The sequence below is a fragment of the Crocodylus siamensis genome, chromosome 4, assembly GCF_052110815.1.
Source record: "Crocodylus siamensis isolate JL-2025a chromosome 4, ASM5211081v1, whole genome shotgun sequence".
NCBI classification, from domain to species: domain Eukaryota; kingdom Metazoa; phylum Chordata; order Crocodylia; family Crocodylidae; genus Crocodylus; species Crocodylus siamensis.
In genome coordinates this window covers 247,388,450-247,406,601 of record NC_143398.1, presented here as the reverse complement: position 1 = coordinate 247,406,601, position 18,152 = coordinate 247,388,450, and the positions used below count along the sequence as shown (strand labels likewise).

The 18,152-nt window shown below is 70.2% G+C and overlaps 2 protein-coding genes across 3 annotated transcripts in view; one reads left to right on the top strand and one right to left on the bottom strand.

The window, feature by feature from the left end:
* The window catches only part of ASIC4 (acid sensing ion channel subunit family member 4), a 79,287-nt gene extending 72,597 nt beyond the window's left edge, over positions 1 to 6,690 (bottom strand). Inside the window, exon 1 of the mRNA XM_090046222.1 lies at positions 5,327 to 6,690. Within this exon, the coding sequence (XP_089902348.1) occupies positions 5,327 to 6,115 (789 nt within the window). The 5' untranslated portion in view covers positions 6,116 to 6,690. The remainder of the gene's footprint in view (positions 1 to 5,326) is intronic.
* Positions 6,691 to 11,589: 4,899 nt separating this feature from the next.
* LOC149867819 (rac GTPase-activating protein 1-like) lies at positions 11,590 to 17,580 on the top strand. 2 transcript variants are annotated; one of them, XM_090046220.1, is made up of 17 exons: positions 11,590 to 12,322; positions 12,598 to 12,683; positions 12,854 to 13,056; positions 13,130 to 13,218; positions 13,428 to 13,506; positions 13,925 to 13,975; positions 14,325 to 14,399; positions 14,511 to 14,634; positions 14,812 to 14,969; positions 15,235 to 15,390; positions 15,487 to 15,582; positions 15,658 to 15,850; positions 16,049 to 16,142; positions 16,328 to 16,460; positions 16,579 to 16,678; positions 16,863 to 16,968; positions 17,149 to 17,580. In XM_090046220.1, exons 2-17 carry the CDS (start codon positions 12,599 to 12,601, stop codon positions 17,198 to 17,200), a joined length of 1,794 nt encoding a protein of 597 aa, XP_089902346.1. In that variant the 5' UTR covers positions 11,590 to 12,322; position 12,598; the 3' UTR covers positions 17,201 to 17,580. The 2 variants fall into 2 exon arrangements, with proteins under 2 accessions (XP_089902346.1, XP_089902347.1); XM_090046221.1 differs by having other exon boundaries at positions 11,597 to 12,322; positions 14,860 to 14,969; positions 17,149 to 17,578.
* The last annotated feature ends 572 nt before the right edge of the window (positions 17,581 to 18,152 follow it).

Sequence of the window (18,152 nt, the reverse complement as noted above, 5' to 3'; positions counted from 1 at the left end):
GCCCCACAGCCTGCAGGAATGAAAGCAGCTCCCTGCTCCCCCGTGCAGTGGAGAGCGCCATGCAACTGGTGCTGGGGGAGGAGGCTATGGCTGCTGCTCAGGGGTCGCAGAGGCCAGAGTGAGCTCAGCCAAGCACCTGCGTGGGCCGGACTGGCGCTCCAGAGCATGCCCGGGGCACCGTGCCAGCCTCAGAGGGATAGCTGCGGCGCCAGCGGCGATGTCGCGCGTGCCACACAGGACGTGCGGCAGGCACCAATGGAGCTGATGGCAGGGCTGTGCCCGGAGTGGGGGGAGGGGGCCTCGGGGTTATTGACGGGCTGCAAGACGGTGATTAGCTGGCCGCACTCCCTGCTATTAAGCCCACCACATCTCAGCGTGTGCCCAGCCCCGCCGCCCTCCCCGCCAGGCCCGTGCCGCCAGCTGCAGCAGCCGGAGGCGTCTCGTTCGGAAATAAATATGATTAGAGGAGATAACGCCAAGCGGAGGGTATTCAATAGAGGCCCATTATCCCTGCTGCTGCCCCTCCCCGCGCCCAGGCTCTGCGTACGATGCTGGCGCAGGGCACAGCAGGCTGCCGTTGGGGACCTGCCTAGCAATGCCACGCGGTCCCAGCTCCACGCACAGGCACGGGGCCTGGCCAGGGGGTAGAGGGCACCAGGCAGGGCACTCTGTCCCTGGCACCGCTTGCTCCGCGGCCCCAACCGCGGCTCAGCTGTAAGTAGCTGCATACACAGACCACGTCCTCTCCCAGGAAGGTACCAGGGCCAGGACTACAGCCCCAGCCCGCTCGCTGCCACCTGGGAGGCAGGGCTCATCCCAGGCACTGCAGCCCTCCAGCCAGGGCAGGAGAGTGGCTCAGGAAGGGCCATGCCCCCAGCGCCAGGCAGGAGCCAGCTGGCACCCGGGTCGAGCTGCAGTGAGACGTGGGTGCAGGGCTGCAATAGAGACGGTCACTGTGCGGCTGCCCGGGGGGTCCCTGCCGCCGGGGCTCCCAGCAGGGAGCAAAGAGCCCATGAGGCTGGGCACGGAGGGAGCCAAGCCAGGCACAGCTGCCGCCACCACGGCTCGGGGAGAGGTGCGGGTGGGTGGGTGGCGAGTCCTGCCCCTCCCTGGCGGGCTGGCAGGCGGCCATGCCAGCTGCACCTGGCATGGGTGGAGAGAACGGCTGGCGAAGTCAGAGGAGGGGCCGGTGGGGGGGCCGGGGACGCCGCCAGGACGCGAGTGGCAGCTTGAGCAATGAGGGCAATATTGCGCAGCCATCTGCTGGGCGCGCTGCCAGCTGGGGGGGCAGCCCCGCGGCACTGCCAGCCCAGACGCCGTGGCTCCCTCCAGCCCGCGGCATCACCAGGAGCCCCGCGGTCCAGCCAGGCTGCCTTGGTGCGGGTCTGCTCAGGAGACCGCCAGTCTGGGGGCTGCTCCCAGGCTGTCAGAGGGACCCCAGCCCCAGGGGCCAGGGAGTGAGCGCTGGGGGGAGCACAGACAGACAGCAAGGGGAGCTGGGGCCCTGCTCAGCCTGCACGTGGTGGCAGCACCAGGACCGAGCCATCAATTTGCTGCCCTTCCACCCCACCAATGCAGCTGCAGCTCCCCTGCCCCACAACTCGCCAAACACCAGCAGTCGCAGTCCCAGCTCCGCAAGGCAGGCCAGCCCGACAGCCCTGTCCTGTGACATGGCCAGGCCTGCCGTCCACTCATTTCTGGGGGATTAGTCCTTGATCCCGGCAGCCGGCCCAGGGGGCATCCGCGCAGCAGGAAAGGTTAATTCGGGGGAGATTAACCCCAGTCTGCGCCACATGAAATCGAAGGAAAGCAGCTCGTGGGGGTGGAGGGATAAGAGCAGGCTGACATTTACCTGTCGGCACCGTGCCGGAGGGGGGCTGGGCCAGGTCGGACATGACTGCAGAGCTGGCCGTGCCGAGGGGCTGTGCCACAACCAGCTCTGTCCTGCACGAAAGGATGGAGCTGCCGGACTCCGGGGTTCTCTTCCCAGCTCTCTGTAACCTGGGGCGAGGCAGTGCTGTGCCCTGTGCCTGTTTCCCCTCTATAACATGGGGCTGCTGCAGTGAGGCCCAGGGCATAGATTGCTGCTCCCCTCAGCCTTGCACCAAGGACAGCTGCTCCCCCATGCTAGTGCCGGGGACACAGGAGGAGGCGGCGCCATGGGCTAGGGACAGCCACTGGTTTGCAGCGCGCAAGTGGCATCAGTGCAGGAAGGGGGGGCAGCACAGGGCAGATGCTGACAGAGACGCTGCCACGGGTCGGGGGGAAATGTAAGGGCACTGCAGGAGCAGCAAGGGCAGGGGGAGCGGCAATGTAGACCATGGCAGGCTGACAGGACCTGGGCACCTGGGAGCTCCCTCCCCTTCTCAGGCTCCACTGTCCACGCAGCCACTGCTGCCCTGGGAGCTGGGCCCCAGAAGCAGGCGGGCAGGGACCCCCAGGGCCACTTCCCTCCTGCCCCGCTGACCTATGGACCTGCCAGCCAGGGCCCCGGGCAGGTACCCCCTGCACGTGCAACCTCATGCGGGCATCCAGAGGCGCTCAACGAGGCGCATCCCAGCCGGCGCAGAGGCAGCTGCTCAGGGCTTGCTGGGATTTGTCAACACGCCCCCTTCCTCCGGCTCATTGGTGGCGAGGCAGCGAGACACGGGAAGAAAAATCTCTGCGTGTCGGGGTCAGTGGCTGCGGGAGCCACGGGCCCTCACCACACGCGCAGCTCATTAGGCTCCCACCCTGTCGGCTGTGCAGCACAGCGCGGCGCGGGAGCAGCCCCGGACCCACCACGCCGCCCCGGCTCTGCTCCACCACGTGCCCTCAGGCCCCGCTGTCACTGCACAAGATGGATGCCTCTCGGCACGGCATGGCCCGTCTGTCTCCCCGGCTCCCTGCCGGCTCGGGTACAAAGGCTGCTTAAGTGCCAGGTTCATGACAGTGCCACGGAGCTGGGCCAGGCTCGATCTGGTGCCAGGCTGCCCTGCAGGGCCCATTCTCGAGGCACCTTCCTAGTGACAACCCGCAACCCAGCTCCAGCCCCACAGCCCTTCCTGCCCTGCGGGGCACTATTGCCGGCATGGGGTGGTACCATCCTGATCGCAACCTGACCCACGCTGTGCCCCCATCAGCCTGGACCCCTGCCCAGCCCCACTGTAGCTGGGGAAGGTCCTGCTCCTCCCTGCTCCAAGAGGCAGATGCTTCCTCCCTTCTAGCCAGTCCAGCCCCAACTCCTCCCCTGGCAGCTCCGACCCTCCCTGATGCCTTCCTGGCCCAGAGGAACAGCCCTTTGGCCTCGTCTGGCGCCTCACCAACCCCCTTGCTTGTTGCAACCCATGATGGGAAACAACCCCACTTGGCCAAGGGTTTCCAGGGCCCCACACCCCGAGCCTGGCCGGTCTCCTGCTCCTCCCATACCTGCCCCACGCCTCCTGTCTCCTCCTGCTCTTATCACCACGCTGGGGGCTTCTTCGTCTTGGCCCTTCCAGCAGCAAGAGTTAACAGCTGCATTGCTGCCACGTCCCTCCCTTTCCCCCTCGGTACTTTACAGGCTGGAGCTATTAACGGGAAATGTTCCCACCAGCAGGGATTGATCCCCTTGTTTACAGCCCCGTAATCCGAAGGCTGTTGACTCAGGCGTTGTGTGCGTAACCCCTGCCCTGGCTCCCAGCCCCACCCTGGGGCCAGGCGCTGAGGGGTCCACGTGAGCTGGGGGTCTCAGCTGGCCAGGAGCCCCCCTCCCCCAGCCCTCGAAGCGGACTCAGACTGGCGTGCACTTGGGGGTCCAGTGCAGGGTGGCAGGGGGATCATGTGGGACGTGCAAGGTAAAGGCAGGCCTCGTGGCCTATACCACCCTGCCAGCATTGCATGCCACCCAGAGCCCCATCCCAGGTGCGATGGGCGCTGCATCCTGCATCGTCTCCCTGCTGCGCGGCTGTGACTAGCACCAGCAGCCCGACACCTGGTCTCGGCGCCGCGCGGCTGCCTCACTTTGTTCTCATTATTGCAATAAGCGGAGCCGTCACACTGAATTAGGGCTCTTCCTGCATGCAGCTCCCAATCCACCGAGCACGCCACAGCTGCCAGTCGGGAGGGTGGCGAGGGCCCCACGGCATACCGAGCAGCCAGGGCAGTGCCGAGCCGTGTGCTACCGCCAGGCACCAGGCGTGGCCGTGGCATCCCCAGCAGGACTCAAGACTTTGGCAAAGGGCCACGGCTCTCCCAGGGGAAAGGTGGCACAGAGCGGGGAGCTGCTTGTCACAGTCACGCAGATTTGGGCAGAGCGCACAAGTTCCTGCTCCAACCTCCAGACCCCGCTCCCCTCCCGGAGCTGGGCAGAGAACCCAGGAGTCCTGGCTCCCAGAAGAGCCCCCTCCCCATGAGCAGCTCTCTGCTTGGCCCCGCTGGGCCTCCTGCACCTGCCTCACCGCAGGCCAGCCAGCCCAGCCCTGCTGCCCCCGGGGCCGCCAGCTCCCAAACGACTTGTTGCTTTGTGGGAAGTTGTGGTCCAGACACGTCCAGACACTGCGCACAGGTCTTGGCTTGGGCTGAATGGACCCAGCCCTCAGGGTTGTGCAGCAAAGCCCAGCGCCCTGCCCTGCATGCCCCGGCGGCTGGTGGCATCCTCAGCCCAACCACTGCTACTGGGGGCGACTGGGGCCGGACACAGGCTCCAAGCGTGGGAGGCCATGAGCATGGCCCCTGCCTGCACCCCTGCAGGTGTGAAGGCTGGGACATCACTGGGGGCCAGGAGCCGTGCAGGGGAGCATGCCTGCGCTGTGCAGCCCCAGCCCTTGCAACACCTGACCTCTGCCAGCCGAGATCACGGCGGTGCTGCCCCAGCCTCCGGCTGCCTGCAGGCAGCGCCCGCAGCACACCTCTGCGGCCAGTCCTGATGCCTCCTCCCGCTCCCCGCCCCCCCACCCTGCTCGGTGCATCCACTGCCCCCCCACGGCCAGACCAGAGCACAGCTACCCCACCCAGCCCCAGCCTGCCTCCCAGCCCCCAGCATCTCCACCTTTGCCAGGCAGCCCCCACCCGTAATCAGCAGCAGCAGGTACTGGACCAGACATGCCCCAGTCCCAGTCCCAGTCCCTGAGAAAGGCCGGAGTGCAGCCAGATGGGCCCATGTCCCCCAGCACCACCTGGCCTCTGCCAGCCCCCAGCCGTGCCCAGGACAAAGCCACCTGTTCTCTCAGCACCCGGACCGGGAGCCAGCTGGGCAGGCGCTGTCTCAGGGAAAGGCCCCAGTGCCTGCAGCCGATCCCTCCCCGCAGCCCGGTGCAGACCCAGCGCAGCCCCCTCCCCACGCACGTGGCTCTGTGCTGGCACTCACGGGTTGGAAGTCACGGGCGCCGCAGGGCTCCTGGGCGAAGGTGCAGTTGAGCAGCATGCCGCCCAGGTCGAGGCGGTGCGCCGCGCGCTCGTACAGCTCAGCCAGGTCGAAGGGACGGGCCCTGTCCTCCGCGCTGAGGTTCAGCCTCCCGGCCAGCACCGCCAGGATGCCCGTGTCCACGTCTGCGTCCTCGGGTGCCAGGACCCGGTCGGCGCCGTCCAGCAGCCCCAGGAACTCTCCGGCCCAGTACAGGTCATGGCTGGAGAGCTGGGAGACGCGGGCGCGGTTGAGGTTGCAGAGGGTGACGGCCGGGAAGACCATGCCGGGCAGGTTCTCCTCCTCCAGCTGTGTGATGTGCGGGTACTGGAAGTAGTAGCCCAGGCGCTCGGCGTAGACGTCCACCAGCAGGCACAGCATGGCCAGGAAGGCCAGCAGCCACAGCAGGTTGTGGGCCGTGAAGGGCCCGCGCTGGAAGATGTGCTGGACCCCATGCAGCGTGGAGCGGCTGGCAAACTCATCCAAGCTGGGGGCCGCCGGCGGGGGCCCTGGCTCCAGGCCCCGGGTGGGCACGGCGCGACACGCCAGCACCACGCGGCGGTGGGCCTGGCACGCGGCGGGGCAGCTCTCCGGGGGCCGGGCGGCACCAGGCTGCCCACAGGGCTCCAGGGGCCACATGCCGGCAGCTGCGGTGGAGGAGGCTCCGGGCTGAGCCGGGGGTGCCGCAGCCAGAGGCGCAGGGCTGGGCAGGCGCAGCACGGCCCCCACCCCTGGCTCTGCGCAGTGCAGCATGGGCGGGCAGCGCGCTAAGAGCCCAAACCACAGAGGCACTTAGCACTTGCCGCAGCCCAGGGGAGCCTGAGCCCGAGCCGCAGCCAGCCCGGCTCAGACAGCAACTGCATCCTGGGGCCAGAGGCTGCGTGCCAGGGGCCCCGCATGCATGGCGAGAGCCCTGGCCTGGCGCGGCCTGGCACTGGGGCTGCCCAGGGGGCGGGGGGCGGCCAGCCAGACGGGCCTTGTGCCCAGCACCGTGCCCAGGCCCTGGGGCCTATGCTGCAGGCAGGTGCCCCGTGCCCGGCCCCAGGCCCCAAGCCCCAGGCCCAGGGTCTGCGCCTCCCCCGAGGTGAGGTGAGGTGAGGCGAGGTGAGAAAGGGCGCCTCTCCCCCGCCCACATTTTCCCTCACTCAAAATGGCCACGCTGCCGCCGGGCAGGGCTGAAGCCGGCAAGATGGCCGCCAGCCCCGCAGCAAGGCTGGGGAAACTGCCCTAAGCCAAGATGGCGCCCCTCGCACTCTTTCCCTGCGAGGCTAATGCTGTGCCCTCAACCAAGATGGCGCCCTCCCCGCCGCACGCTTTCCCTGAGTGACTAAGGTCTAGCTCCCGCCATGATGGCGGCAACATGGGGATGGGGGGCAGCCCCCACGCCACTCCACCCCCAGCTGCCCTGGACCCCTGGCACAGGGTTATGGCCCGCACCTGTGTCAGGGGTCCTGGGCGTTGCCAGGTCCTCAGCAGCCCTGGGGACAACGCAGTTAGAGCAGCCCAGGGGGTGCAGCGCCTTGCCCCAGGGTGGGCATGGACCAGAGCACTGGGCCCTGCTCCCAGGACAGAGCCGAGGGGGCTGGCCCCCGCTGTGGGTCAGGGACACAGGGTGTGGGACCACAGGACCAGCCCCCCACTGCTGCCGTTCTGGCTGCCAGCTGGCCGTGCAAGGGCCCCCAAACCCTCCTGCCCTCAGGGCCCCGGTCTGGGGTGCACCTGGGGCCGGCCCAGGGCGGGGTGCTCCCGGCGCGGGTGGCCGGGGCAGGGTCTCCCCAGCAGGGACCGGCACGGATGCCAGCCGTGCCCCGCTGAGCTCCCGGGGTCTGTGCTCCCCAGCTCGGCTCTAAATCCATTAGCTCTGCATAATTAGATTTTTCTCAATTACCAGATTATGATAATTAACAGCTCGTTTGTAGGAGCCGGTGCCTAATCCAGTGTTGCACTTGGCTCGGCGCCAGGCTGGCTCCCGTCGCCCGCAGAGCCAGGATCACAGGCGCTGGAGCAAGTGTCAGCCGCAGGCGCTGAGCCGACATGGCTGGCAGCCTGGGACGTGCCCTGGGCCTGGCGGCTGCGCTTGCCTGCACCCCGCGCACCACTGCTCCCTAGCCAGGGACCACAGGCGGGCTGGCATGGAGCCCGCAGCCCTGGCACGGCTGGGCCCTCGGCACGGTCCATGGGTGGCAGACCTCAGGACACCCTTGCTGGGACAGAGCCCACGGCCGGGCCGGGGATGTCTGCAGATGGCTGCGCCCAGCACAAGGTGCCCGAAGCAGGGGAGGTCTCACCTGGGGAAAGCCCAGAGCACAATCTTTGTAAGAGGACAGCAACTACCTATACACACCCCCTCCCACATCAGACCAGGGGATGTGGCACCGCAACCAGCCGGGCACGCTGGGAAGGTCAGGGTGAGTCTTGTCTGGTTGTGGGTTGCCCAGCTGGGCTGATGGACGTCGAGGAGCTGGGCACTGCCACTTGCTTGGGTTAGCAGGGCACTGGGGAGTGCCAGCACCAACCCACTGGGAGCCATGGGGCCGCGGCATGGTGGAGGAGCCTGGGCAGGGAGTCCCACCCCTAGCAGGGAGCCTGGGGGGAGACACCTGCCTGGAGCGGGCTCGAACCCCCATGGCCCTTGGAGCTGCCGGTAGGAGCTCTGGGCCCACAAGCTGCTTGCAACAGTGACCAGCGCTGTGGCCCCGTGTGGCTGCTCCCAGCACCATGCCACGGCCCCATGCAAGTGTCTGCCTCCATCCCCACACACCATCCAGCAAAGACGGAGGAGGAGGGAACCTGAATCCTGGCCTCTGCCGGGGTCCTGCTCCCTGCCACGGCTCCACCTGCTCCACGGCACTGGGGTCCCCCAGAAACTCAGGGCAGCTCACCCTCCCACCCATCCAGAGAGCCTGTTCCTGGCGTGAAACCGCCCGCCGTCCCATGCCAGGCCCACACCGCGAGTGGAGGAGCCACGTGAAGCCGAGCCCTTGGCAGAGGGCTCCTTTGGCCAGCAACAGGCTGTCAAAGCCACGTGGCCAGGCACCGGCAGGGGCTGGGTAGGGGGACGTGGGGCGGGCGGGGAAGGGGCTTTCATGGGCAAGAGGCATGACGCAGGCCTCCCCGCGCCCACGCCGTGGCCTGCTGGGCCCAGCACTCCGCTGCCTTCCTGGCACAAGGGCCGGCGGGGGCCGCGTGGGCAGCCGGCATGAGTCAGCTGCCAGGAACGGCCGGTGAATACAGCTGCCTCAAAGGGACCATGGGGAACCTGCCGCTGACGTTGGCTCCGGATGACAGCAGCTGCGTACGGGACCCAGGAGAGGGAGCAAGCCGTGCAGAGGGGCTGTGCTGCGGGGTGGGCGCAGGCTCCAGGTGCATCCCAGGACCAGAGAGCCCAGGCTTTGCCAGGGTGAAATGCCCCAGCCTGACGAGAGCCACTGAGGGAACTAGTACGCAGGGCAGGACGGTGAGGCCCTGCCAGGCTGTGTCCCAGCACCGGCACCCCTGTGCCCCCCCATCTCGAGACAGTGGCACAGCAAGAGCAGCCCTTCCTAGCAAGCACGAGAGCCCCGTGCAGCTCCGGTGCTAGCTAGCCGTGGCCCACGACCCGCAGAGGAGCCCGGGGCACAAGCGCAGCCTGGGGCAGCCTGACGGGGTACTGGTGCAGCAGGTGCCAGTGCCACAAGCAGGGGTGCGGGGTCAAGGAGCTGGCAGGGGCAGGGGGCCTGTGTACAGCTGGCATCGAGGCAGGATCCAGACCAGTATCACTAGCCAGGGTCTGATGCAGGCAGTCGTGGCTGTGTGGGCTGGGGATGTTGGCAAGGGCCAGGCTGAGGCAGTAGCCAGTCCACCCCTGTGCCCACCAGCGCCTCATCCCCAGTGATGTCAGCTTCCCCGTGCATGAAGTCATCAACGATGCTATGAGTCAAGGCTGACCCAAAGCTACTCTGCAAGGACCTGGTGCAGACTGGGCACCATGCCTAGGGGGCACAGGCAGTAGGTGCCACTGCCCCATGCCAGGCTCCCACGAGGACCAGCCCGGGGGCGGGGGGGGCTTCCAGGGACCAGACCCTCTGCAGCTGCCCAGATAGGAGAGGGGGTCTCCCTGGTGCTGTAGCCGCTGGCACCGACTCTGGGGCCACAGGATCCTTCTTCCCCCCTCCAGCTCTGCCCAAGGCTCCTTGGCCCCGCTGGGGTCTCACTGCAGGGCAAGGGGGTGCCAGGACCTGTGTGCAGCAGCCTCCTGTGGGTCATGGGCCTGGAGTTACTCACAGGGACATGGGTGGGGGCTGGCACCCGTGTGCAAGTGGCGGGGACAGGCCACTGCTACCCTCCCCAGGCCCAGGGGGAGCCGACTCAGTGGACTCCTTCCGCCAGGGCTGCAATCCCTGCCCAGTGCCGCTGGCTGCGCGCTGGCAGGGCACCGCTGTGGGGAAGCTCGCAGCCTGGGAGCCCTGGCTGTCCATGGGGAGGCTGGGAGCCCTGCCCCCTTCCCCCCCACACCCCTTTAACCCCACTGCAGCCATGGCGGCTCCAGCTCCTCTCCCCACGCCAGATGTGCTACACAGAGCATAAGCACCGGCGACAGTTGTTCACGCCGCGGTGCAAAGGCATCAGATGTCGGCATTAAAACAAAGCTCTTCACTTAATTACTCAGGCTGCTAATTCGGCGCGTGGAGGCGGCACTGCCTGAGAGCCCAGGGCTGCGTCGCAGCTGGGGCTGGAGAGCCCTTGAGCGCGCTGTAATCCCCCGCGCGCCACGCTGGAAGCCTGCCCACCTTGCATCCAGGGCTGCCCCGGCCCCAGGTCCCGAGGCAGGAAGCCCCCAGGCCCTGCCCCAAGCTGCTCCTGCCCCGGGAGCCGGGCCGCGCAGGCGGCAGTCGCACGTGCCAGGCCTGCAGTCAGGGAGACGGACACTGAATGGCACCGCTCCCGTCCTCGGTGCCCCTCACCCATCTCCCCCCCGGCACTGCCTGGCTCGCGCCCGAGCCTTGGGCCTGCCACCGTGCACTGTGCTAATGGTGCCCCTTGACCCCGCGCTGGGCTCTGTGGTCATTGCTGCCGGCCGGCCCCGTAAATCACCCGCCGTGGCGCGGGGCCCAGGCACGTACCCCACCGGCCCGTTGCCATGGAAACCAGCATCTCTCAGTGCCACCGGGCCAGCCGTCCGCGGGCACTTCAGGGGTCATCCATGCCACCTATGGACTCCTGGTCTGGGGGGTGGGAGTAGAGTGCCCTCCATGTGCCCTGGGGCAGGGGTCTGGGCCTGCTGGGGTGGAGGGTGCTGCAGCAAGGTCCCAAAGGGTTAACATGCCCTGTGGTGCCCGGAGCAGGGCCATTATCAGTGCACGACTCCATCGCCCTAACTACGCCAGGGAGATAGTGGCGTTGGTGCCGCTGGGCATCATTAGCATTCCCCAGCCCGCTTGCTCCACGTTAAAGGAAGATTGCCTGCCTGGGAAGGTGATAAAATAGAGTGCATGGAGAAGGATGCTCCCACCGCCCAGGAGACCAGACGGTTCCCTGCCGGGGCCGGCACCGTTCGCGCCACACCTGGCAGAGTGGAGCTGCCTGAGCGGGGGGCACCGGGCACGACACCCCAGTGTCCCCGTCGTCTTCCCCGCGCCGAGATGCTGCAGGTCTTGGCACGGAGACGGGAAGGACGGGGTGCCGGCTGTGGGGGGCCAGTGCCAGGGCCAAAGGCCCCATGCTGGCACCTATCCAGGTGCTGGCGTGGCCGTGCCGGCGCTGGAGGCATCTGCCCCGAGCCGTTGAGCTCCAGGTAGTGCCATGCAGGAGCCCCTGGGGCGCGACCCGACTGCGCTCGGCTGTGCTCAGCCATCGATCCGGCAGGCATTAGTCACTCCAGGCTCTGACTCACGGCCAGCCTCGTGCGCGCGGAGGCCGCGGTCGGGAGACCCCGGGCACCCCGGCGGCCCCCTGCCCGGTGCTGCCAGCCCCAGAGGGAGGCGGGATGGGGAGAGCCGGGCTGGGGGCATGGGCAGTGTGACCCTCCCGCCCCTCCCTGACATCTGATCTCACAGGCGTGCGTGAACACATGCACGCATGTGTGTGGGCATGGGGCAAGGGCTTCGGGCACGTCCAGCTGTGTCCTCACGCAGCCCAGCCGCTTAGCATGCGCGGGCGCAGCGCGTGGGCCGGACGGGCCGGCACGCACCGTCTCTGTGCCGCAGCCAACGCCAGCCCGGCCCAAGGACGCCATCTCCTCCAGCCACCGCCCAAGGGCGCGCACGGCACCCGCCGCTGCTGCTGCCCCAGGCCGCGCCCCGCCCACGGACACCGCACTGCCAGTGGTGCCGCCCAGGCGCCGCGGTGCCCCGTGGCGGCGTCTCGCGACCAGGGCTGCTGCCACGGGACATCGGGGTGCTCCCCTAGGACCTGCCGCCATCACGCCACCACCGCTCCACCCCCGGGCCCCACAGCGGCGCCGCAGTGCCCCGTGCAGGGGCCGCCCGGCCCCGACCCTGCTCCCGGCTGCAGAGGGGCCCGCCGCCGCCGCGCTGCGTGGGCAGGGAGCGCCGCCTGCTGGCGCGGCGGCGCGGCGGGGCCAGGGCCACGCCGCGGCCTCCCCCGCGGGGCGAAGCCGGCGCCCGGCCTGCGCACAGCGGCGTGGCGGGCTCGGCTGCGAGCCGCGCGGCGACGGGGGCCGGGCCCCGGTGCCCAGAGGCGACTCGTTGCCCCAGGTCCTGGGCACCCCGCCCCCGGGGCGGCGGCAGCCGGAGCACGGCCGAGCCCGGGCTGGCGCTGCGGAGCGGGGGGCCGCGGGCAGGCGCCGGCCCGGGCTACCTGCCGCCCCGCGGGCCCTGCCTCAGTTTCCCTGGCCCGAGACGTGCAGGGCGGGGCGGAGCCTGCCGGGGCGGGGCGGGGCGGCCCCGGGCTCCACCCCGGCCCCCTCCCCAAGTACCACCCTGCCTGCCCCGCCCCATCCGCCGCCCCGCACCGCGCCAGGTGGGCTCGGGGTCTGGCCTAGGGGGGCCCGGCACGGGGTTGCTTTGCACGTGGGGGCGCAGGGATCTGTGGCGGGGGTCCCTTGCACGTGAACCCCGGGGGGCGTGACTTGGGGGGCTTCCCCGGCAAGTGGAGGGTCGCCGGGCGGGTTGGGGGGCTCCTTAGCACACGGCGCCCCGGCAGCGGCCCCGCGCTGGGGGTCTCGGCCCCCTGGCCCGGGCTGTGCGGTGCCCCGTGGGGGGGCAGGGACCCCCTGACCCCCGCGCTGCCCCCAGGATGCTGCGCTCGCGCTGCCGCCGCCTCCTCGGACACCTGGACCGGGCCCAGCACCTGCTGCAGCTCAGCACCCGCCTCGAGCACGGTGCGGGGGGTGCAGGGGGGCTCCCGGGTCGGGGGTGCAGGGGGTGCGGGGAGCCCCGGGTCGGGGTGGGGGAGGGACATGGGTGCCGCTCCCTCGGGTGTGCCTGGGCCAGGGGCTGGGCGGGGGTCCCTCTGGCTGCACAGCCCCCAAGGGCCCCTTGCGCGGTGCAGAGTGCGCGCAGGTGGCGCGGGGCCTCGAGGCGTGGCGGCAGCGGTGCGTGGAGCTGGAGCAGGACGGGCACCGGGCGCGGGAGCAGCTGGCGCGGGCGCAGGTGGAGCGCGCGACGCTGGAGGTCAAGCTCAAGCACGCGCGCAACCAGGTGGAGGTGGAGATGCGGCGCCGGCAGCGCGCCGAGGCCGAGCTGGAGAAGCAGGTGCGGGGCGGGCCGGTGGGGGGGTCCTGGGGCCCCCTGGGCGCTGCCCCCTGACCCGCCCCCCGCCCTGCAGGACCGGCAGCTCCGGCTGATCTGCAGCTACCTGATGCAGGAGCCCTCGGGCCCCTGCGGCAACGCCTCCAGCCTGGCCCTGGGGAGACGGTGAGCGCTGGGGGTCTGGGGTGGCCTGGGCCCGCCTGCGGTGGTTGGCACCCAGCAGTGACTCCGGGGCCCGTCGCTCTGGCCCCCGGCCTGTGCCCGCGGGGCCTGGCCTGGCAGAGCTGACACAGCCTGCACCCGAGTCTCCGGCTTGTGGCGCACGTGGCCGTGCGCAGGGGGCCCGGCTGGCACTGACCCTGGCCCTGCCACAGGCTGTCCGTGGTGGACGAGTCGGGTGCCTCGCTCCTGTCCCATTCCGGCATCAGCTACGACCCCACGGACGATGACCTGGTAGGAGCTCATCAGCAAGGGGGTGAGGGTCATGCCCCATCCCAGCTGGGTCCAGAGGTAGACCCGGGGGCGGGGGGCAGTAAGAGCCCAGTGGCCCCTGAGCTGGTCTCTGCCACCCTGAGACTGGCTCGCCAGCAGCCCCGAGTGTGGCAATAAGGGCATGTTTTGCTCAGACCCCGCAGCATAGGGGCAGGACATGTGGCCCCCGGGCTACGGGGAACCCAGTGCCTGGACTCCCAGGGTCTGATGCAGGGATCCTGGGCCGGGCCCCTACAGCAAGGTTGTGGGGCTGGGGGTGTGGTGGCCACAGCAAGGACCTGCAGGGCTCAGGCTGGTGGCTCTGGGCCCTGGCTTGTCCCCGGGGCTCAGCTCCCAGCCCTGATGCTGTGTCCTGCTGCCCCTTCCCCTTCCCTTGCAGGACCTGGACGTGACGGTGGCACAGCTGAACCGGGGGTCCCAGGAGAGGCGGGTGGGTGCCACACGCCCTGTGCCGCAGCCCACAAGCTCCATCCTCCCCTGCACGTGGAGGCCGTGCTGCTCCCTGTCTCCACAGGGCCAGTGCCGCTTCCTGCCCCGCCACCCGGGGGGCTGCGGGGGCCTGCTAGGGCCGTGCAGCCTCCTGTCCTGGTGCAGGGCAGTGCAGTGGTTAGAGCAGGGGCCTACAAGAGGCAAGAGCGCTGGGCCCAGCTCTGTGCGGGACTCCCCGCTGGCCTAGCCACGGGGGCTGGGTGCTGGACCCCCGGTGCTACGGGGAGGGTCCGCGTAGATCTGGTGCCCGTGTGCGCTGCTGACCCGCCACGGCTCCGCTCTGCCCTCAGCGCTCCTCCCTGGCACCGGTGGTCGGCCCCGTGGTGCTGGCAAAGCACGCGCGCCCGTTAGCAGAGACCGCCAGCGTGAGTTACAGGGCTGGGGACTGGGACCCGCCTGGGTACGGGGTCCCGGGGGTGCAATGCCACCCTCCACGGGGGGTGTCGGGGCTCAGCCCTCACTCCCTGCCCCCCCAGGAGAGCGAGCCCCAGGCACCGCTTGCCACTACGGTCGTCACCAAAGGCCCCGGAGCCATTGGCGTCCTCCCGCCCGTGCCGCGCCGCCGGTCCCGCCAGGCTGCCCGCCTCGCTGCGCTTGCAGGTCCTCCCTGCCCCGGAGTGGGGGGAGCACAAGGGCAGGCCAGGGGGGGCATTTGGGGGTGACAGGGGAGTCTGGGCTGCAGGGGTGGGTGCACCCTGAGGTGCCCACGCAGGAGGGGCTGGGCTGGGCTCCCCTAGGGTGAGTGGGCCCTGCTCTGCCCCCCCCCCCCCCCGGCAGCCAGGACCTTGGCGAAGAGCAGCAGTGACTCGGACACCCGCCCCCCAGCCCCTGGTGACGGTGACAGTGGAGCTGGCACGAGCACGGTCCAGGCACCCGAGCCCGCGGCCCCCCTGCGCGGCCCCCCTGCTGCCCAGCACCTCTTCACCTCCAAAAAGGTGTGTCCCCGCCATTGGATCCCTGCCCTCCCAACACCAGTGCTGGGCCTGGCGGGGGCTCCCGCTGCCCGGGGGCTCCAGCACTGGGCTGTCTGTGACCCCGGCAGCAAGCCCCACCTGGGTCCTTGTGCTGGCGGGGGCAGGGTCCCCGTCAACGGGGAATCTCCTCGTGCCTGGGGGTGGTGCTGGTGGGAGGAGGGGGCGGGCTGGGGGTGGGCGTTTGGGGGGACTGGTCCCAGCTCCCCCTGACCCTGCTCCCCCCTAGGTGCTCTGCCCCGAGGCCTGCGGCGAGTGCGGCGCCCACCTGCGCTTCGGGCGCGCGGGGCTGCGGTGCCGGCGCTGCCGCCTGCTGCTGCACAACGAGTGCCGCCCACGCTACGCTGCGCCCTGCGCCCCCGGCCCCCGCGCCTGCCCCCGCCAGGTCGGTGCCCCTTCCTGGGGCTGGGGCTGGGGGCTGCGTGGCTTCCCCCGTGCCTGCCCCCACGCACACTCCTCTGCTCCACTTCCCTCTCCCCAGGGCGTCCTGGCAGACTTCGCCCCCCCGACGCCGCCCCGCGTGCCAGCGCTGGTGGTGCGGTGCGTGCACGAGGTGGAGAGCAGGGGCCTGGCGGAGGTACGGGAACAGGGACAAGGGCCAGTGGCAGGGGCTGGGGGAGCCGCCTGTGTCCTGATGCACGGTTGCCCGCAGACGGGGCTGTACCGCGTGCCGGGCGCGGAGTCGCTGGTGCGGGAGTGGCGCCAGAAGCTGCTGCGGGGCCGGGGGCCGGCGGGGCGGGTGCCCGACGTGCACGTGGCCTGCGGGGTGCTCAAGGACTTCCTGCGCGGGCTGCGCGAGCCACTCGTCACCTTCCGCCTGCACCCCGCCTTCCTGCGGGCCGCCGGTGAGCAGGGCTGGGGGGCCGGGGGGCGCGCCAGCCCCTGACTGACCGCGGTCTGGCTCTTCCTGCGGGCCGCCAGTGAGCAGGGCTGGGGGGCACGCCGGCCCCCGACTGACCGCGGTCTGGCTCTTCCTGCGGGCGGCCGGTGAGCGGAGCTGGGCGGGGCGCACAGTGACCCACCGCGCGCTGGCTCTGCCCCAGACCTGCCGGACGCGGCTGACCTCTGCCACATGGTGATGCAGCTGCCACCAGCTAACCGGGACACGCTGGCCTTCCTTGTGCTGCACCTGCTCAGGTGAGGGGCTGGTTTTGGGGAGGGGGCCGCACCCCTTCCCCCTCTCACAGGGCCCCCTGGCTGCCCCTTGACCCCACCCCACCCCACCCCGGCTCAGGCAGGAGTCTGCCTCGGGGCCAAGCCCTGGAGCATGTGTGGGCTGGGGGCTGCTGCTCCCCCCGCTCACTGAGCCTGGCTTCCCCTAGAGTCGCCCGCAGCCCCGCCTGCAAGATGGACCGGGCCAACCTGGCACGTGTGTTCGGGCCCACGCTGGTGGGGTACGGCTCGGCTGACCCCCCGCCCCTCACCATCCTGGAGGACACCCCGCGCCAGTGCAAGGTGGGCCGGGGGGACGGGGTGCCCCTGCCCCCGCTGCCCCCGACTGTCTGCGTGCCGCCACCCCGCTGCACGGGGGGCGGGGAGCTGCCCGGGGGTCTGAGCCGCTCCCCCCACGCAGGTGGTGGATCGGCTCCTCTCGCTGCCGCCCGAGTTCTGGCAGCGCTTCATGGCGGAGGAGCGGAAGGATGCGGCGCCCACGGCCGGCGGCACTGAGCAAGGTGAGTGGGGGTCCCGGGCAGCAGAGCCGCGCCCGCCTGGCCCCTGGATGCCTGTGCATGGTGCCCCGGGGCCGGGGGGCAGGCGGGGCCACTCGGCGGTGCAGTGGGGCCTTCTCCCCTCTGCCAGTGTGGGGGTGCAGGGGGCTCGCTCACCCCCCACTGATACCACGTCCCCTCCCCACAGAGCGGCTCTCCTCCCCCCTGCCCTCATCTGAGACCAGCTCTGCCCCAATGAGTCCAGCCAGCACCGGCTGCTTGCCCAGCGCCCTGCGCCCCTGCACCAAGCTCCCGTGAGTGGGGCGGGGGCTGCCGGGCCGTGACAACCATGGGGCGATGGGGGGTGTTGCTGGGGGCTGCCTGGGGCTGGCATTGCTGGGGCTGGGTGGAGAGCCAAAGCAAGGGTGCGTACAGTGGGTAGGGGGGTTCGAGCCTTGCTCAGCACCACTGACTCTCCTGCTCTGTCCTCCCAGGCGGGCATCGCACCCCAAGAAGACCGGCCGCTTCTTCCCCTCCCCCCTCTAGGGGTCAGACATGTTCCCTCCTCCTGGGGGGCAGCACGGGGGACCAGGCCCCTCCTGCCCATGGCTGCCCCCACTGCAGAGGGTCTCCGGCCCAGCACCGCACCCCCAGTCAGGGCTTGTGCCCGTCCCTGGCAGCCCCCAGGCCCAGTGCTGGGGGCACGAGCCTGGATTTTTTCCCTTGCCCCCTGGGGTGAACCCACCTACCTGGGCCTCTCTCCGCACTGAGGAACAGCTTTTTGTTTTGGGGGACGGGACAGGATGTGCCAGCCCAGCCCCCCTGCGGGGTGGGTGGTAGGGGGTGCCGGTCCGGGGGGGCTGGGGGCACGGGCCACTTGTACCTTTTGGGCTGGTTTCTATTAAAGGCTTGTAGTGAACGGCCCGGCCCCGCGCTGTTGGGGCCCTGTGGTCGGCTCCCCGCCCGGGCTGTGCTGTGGGTCCTGGCAGCTTTCTGCACGGCTGCAGCGCGGGGCTGAGGCCGCGGCAAGCGGGGCAGCTGTTCTGGGAAGAGCCCAGCCCCGTGCCCAAGCCCAAGCCCTGCCTGGTTCCCATGCCAGCCGCGGCGTGCACTCTGCGCTGGGTGCATGCCCGTGTGGGCCGGGTCCATCTGCCCATCCCCTCTCCCTGGCTCGCAGCCCGAAGCGGGGAACAAGCTGCTCTCGGCTGCAGGCAGTGGGTCTGGGCTGGAGGTGAAACAGGGCCAAGCTCTGGGGGCAGGAGGACGGGTCAAAGGCGGCTCAGCCCCCCGCAGGGCGTCTGCAGGAGGGTGGGGGCCGGGGTGGATGTGTGGGTGCAGTCGCAGCCCCTTTGATTCCTGCTTGACCCAAAGTTAAGCCCCAGGTACGGGGCAGGGGCAGGGGCAGGGGCACTTCTATCCAGGCACCAGGGAGAGCTCCGTTCCCTGCCAGATTCCTGCTGATTTGCCCCCTCGCAGGCATGAGTGCCCCTCTCCTTGG